Source organism: Maniola hyperantus, chromosome 19, assembly GCF_902806685.2.
Source record: "Maniola hyperantus chromosome 19, iAphHyp1.2, whole genome shotgun sequence".
Classification (NCBI taxonomy): domain Eukaryota; kingdom Metazoa; phylum Arthropoda; class Insecta; order Lepidoptera; family Nymphalidae; genus Maniola; species Maniola hyperantus.
This window is the reverse complement of record NC_048554.1, coordinates 9,991,146-9,995,017: the sequence shown is the minus strand read 5'-3', so window position 1 is coordinate 9,995,017 and position 3,872 is coordinate 9,991,146. Positions and strand designations below refer to the sequence as shown.

The following is a 3,872-nucleotide window of genomic DNA, read 5'->3' as shown; positions in this document are numbered from 1 at the left end:
TCTTTGTTTTAATTGAAAACTTGCAAATAAAACTTCACCAATTACATAAAATAATCTATTTATTTTAATAGTTTATTGTCAGATGAGTAACATTTGATCATCATTTTAGTATTTTTATATGTTAAATAAACTTTTGCAGATTTAAATATGAGCTGCATTGGAATAAAAGAAAAACCAACAACATCACAAGATGGGTCACAACACAGATATTTTAGTGAGTTGGTGACTTCAAATGAAAGAGATAGTTCTCATTTTTGCTTACAACTTGATGCTGGGTCATATAATTTTGATAGCTACATAGAAGTTAGAACACAGTTTATGTTTAAAATAGCTCTTTTATAGCTAGGTACTAATTTTTAATACGTCATGTTAGGTGATACATATTAGCATATTGTGATATACGTCTACCGGAAAACAATATGTAGGTACTGATTTTATTATACTTCAACAATGCGGCTAATTCTGTTGTACACAATCTCTAACAATCTTAACTAAACGGACAAGTCTAAATCTAGTGCTTTCTTTTTCCACAGGAAGCATGATAAAAGGGATGGCATTATATTTAGACCTGTCAATTTAGTTGAGATTGTGTACAACAGAATTAGTCACATTGAACATCTAATTCTAATTTATACAGGCACATAATAATATGCCTATATTGTAAACAGATTACTCAAAAAGGGTCTCGCCAGGCTTTTGATAAATAATTTAAATAACAAAACAAAACCATAACTGCTGACAAAAAATATTGAAACTAGAGGAGATTCATATTGACTACACCAATGTGGTATAACTACAAGCATACACAAAATAAAACATTTTTCAAGAGGCAAACTACTTTACATCTGTATAGGCGCATTGCTTAGATAATAATAGTTATCTGTAACCTTCATCAATTCTGTTCAATTCATATATTCAGTCATCATAGATCAGAAATCGGGATCCTGCAGGCCTAACATGCGCCCACATAAAAAAAAATTGTCTACGCATTTACTCGTTTTTTCTCCAGGAATAACGTGAGAAAATGTGTGGATAAAATTTTCTCATATTAGACCCTCAGGTTTAGATGTTGCCTCTCACAAATCCATTTTTTTTACATGATAAGTATTTAGTTTCTACAAAAACTATAGCAACAGTGAAGTAAAATTAATAAATAAAATTTCTTAAAAAACTCACAAAAATATTGCATACGCATAAGTATAGGTACATAATACACACGCCGGCATAGTTAGCGGAACACACAAAAAAGGAAGAATTAATGTATCTTATTTCGTAATACTGCTAGCTTAGCTAGAAGCTAGCACATTTTAATTTTTTCTAGCTAGCTAGAAAAAAATTAATATGACATGTTCTGAACATAATGCTATTTTTAACTTTCAAAGTAAGATTACACTATACCAAGTGGCGTATCATATGAAAGGGCTTTACTTGTACATTCTAAAACAGATTTTGATTTATTTTTAGGCAAAATAGTTTTTGATTTATCGTGCAAAATGACGATAAAATACGATTGTAGTCTGGAACCCTTAGTGCGCGAGTCTGACTTGGCCGGTTTTTTTTTTGTTCTGCTAATTCTACCAGTGTGTCAATCAATAACAAGAATAACTGCCATAAGTATCATTAATTTTGCATAAAATCATTAATTCTTGAATTGTAACTTTCTAAAATTGATAAAATCTAGTGACAAAGGATGTCAACTTTACATTTTGAGCACTCATCTTGATAACACATCATTGTAATACATTCTTATAAAATACAAAGTACCATTTTTATACAGGGCAGTTTATTCACAATAGTTAAAAATAAGCTCCATTAAGTACATAAATATTAATGATATCAAGTAATAACTAAACAGCTTATTCATTATCTCAGGAGAAATGGTAATTTATTAGCGAACAGACAAGAAATCATATACAACATTCCAAAATAAAAATTAAGTCTTGCAGTTTGTCTGGGAACATATTGCATTGTCTCAGGGCATCTGAACCTCCTCTCTATTTCGAACGCTCGCGGCAACGTCAGCAACGGCAATAGAAACCAAAGGGAACATCTGACTGATGCCACTACAAACATTATGTATGGGGTGAAAAGTAAAAATGCATAAAGTAAATGAGATGCAGTTCTGCCTATTAGAATAGCTAAAGTTACAATTTCTGCTTTACTGTCTGCCTCCAAGTCTCTAGTGTTATTACTATGTAAAATAGCCTCCGTGTTTAGAGCCAATGGTATAGCATAGTAAAAAATAGGCCAATCAACTCTTCCCGTTTGTGCTAGGAAGGCAAACACTACAGACACAGGCCCAAATATGACTAGAACTATAATATCACCGAGGGCTATGTACTTAAGACCGATGCCCCCAGTATAAAGAAAAGAGGATGACAATCCACCAAAATATACTAAAGCTAAGTGCTCCATTCTAGCCGGAGACATTATAACAAGCAATACAAAAAATGCACATCCCGCCATATAAAGTATGGCTCCAAGGGAAACAACTTCATCAATACTTAAGATATGGTCGACTAAAGTTCGGTCATCTGATTTTCGGTTGTCTATACCTTTGACGAAATCGAAGTATGTGTTGACGACGTTCCCGGCGCCATGGACGGGGATAACTGTACACAAAGTGAGCAGCAACGTCACCCAACTGAAACCATTGTCGCCTGGAAGACGATACGCCAGTGCAGCTCCTAGTAGAGTGGGCAGGAGGCTTCCGCTAAGAGACCACGGTCGCAGCGCTAGCACATAAGTACGCACTTTCATCAGAGGGTTTCTTGTTGGAATACTCTTATCCTTTGGTGGTTGTAAAAGGTTTCCATCGGCTGTTGGACTGTCCAAATCGTCTGACTTCTTAATGTTTTCCATTTTCGTATCCTGATTTAGTGAACCCTAAATTTAAAACACGATTTCTATTTCAAAAATACACTATGCTAAGAACCAATTTTTCATATGATTTTGTGTCTGTAGAGTTGCATTTTTCAATATTCCTTATACGTTGTATGTTAAAAACAAGACTGTTAATTTAAATTAATGATACGTTTGCATTAATAAATAAATACTAACACCAAAACCCAATTTTATACAGAAAAATTGGGTTATGTGTACACTTGAAATTTTAAACTTGTCTGACATGACAGTTGGTTGTCATGTCAAAGGCTACTTGACACTTTTTTAAAGTTGGTCTTAAATGGTTAATATTTGTGCTATTATATCAAAAAAATTAACACTATATTTTTTTGCGCCCTAAAAACCGTAAAACTTTCATTTAAAAATATATTTTTCTTTTTTTTTTTTTTTTGTTCTTCTGGCTTTACACAGATTAGCCAATGTCAGGTTTGTTATTTATTAAAGTTTAAAGTTAGGGAAACTATGGATAACATTGAAAAATTTGGAATTTGAAAGGAAAAGGATAAGGTTTTCACTAATCTAATAATAATATACCCACATATATACTATAACTTGATATCATTTTTTTCTAGGAACAAAGCTAGAACTTTATAAATATTTGAAGAATTAGTATATAATAAACAAACTATAGATGTAGGAAATGGTATATGCAATGATTCGAGATGAGCAAGAAAGGCAGACCGATCATACAAAGTGCATGCAAAGAAAATATGGTTCAAGTCCCCATACTCCCCACAGGAACAGTAAGGATCGGGAACAATTTTCATCTTGTACAAATGGGCTGGTGTACAAACATGACCCAAGCGTATTCTACACAGAACAGAGGTGACAGTTTTGGAGAAAACTAATCGACTGAACCATGGTTTTCTCGGAATGGACGTCTGAATTTTTCTATAATGTTTACCTACTGAACTATCGTTATTCCATACCCCATCCCAGGTTTCATACAAATATACTTTGGATAAATT

At 33.1% G+C, this 3,872-nt stretch overlaps 1 protein-coding gene across 1 annotated transcript; it reads right to left on the bottom strand.

Moving 5' to 3' along the window:
• Positions 1 to 41: 41 nt before the first annotated feature.
• On the bottom strand, positions 42 to 3,139 carry heix (UbiA prenyltransferase domain-containing heix). Its single transcript, XM_034978658.2, has one exon. The coding sequence runs from the start codon at positions 2,860 to 2,862 to the stop codon at positions 1,864 to 1,866; it is 999 nt and encodes a 332-aa protein (XP_034834549.1). The 5' UTR covers positions 2,863 to 3,139; the 3' UTR covers positions 42 to 1,863.
• Between the last annotated feature and the right edge of the window lie 733 nt (positions 3,140 to 3,872).

Coding starts and splice junctions, on each gene's coding strand:
- heix (XM_034978658.2), bottom strand. CDS start 2,862: ATGGAAAACATTAAGAAGTCAGACGATTTGGACAGTCCAACAGCCGAT.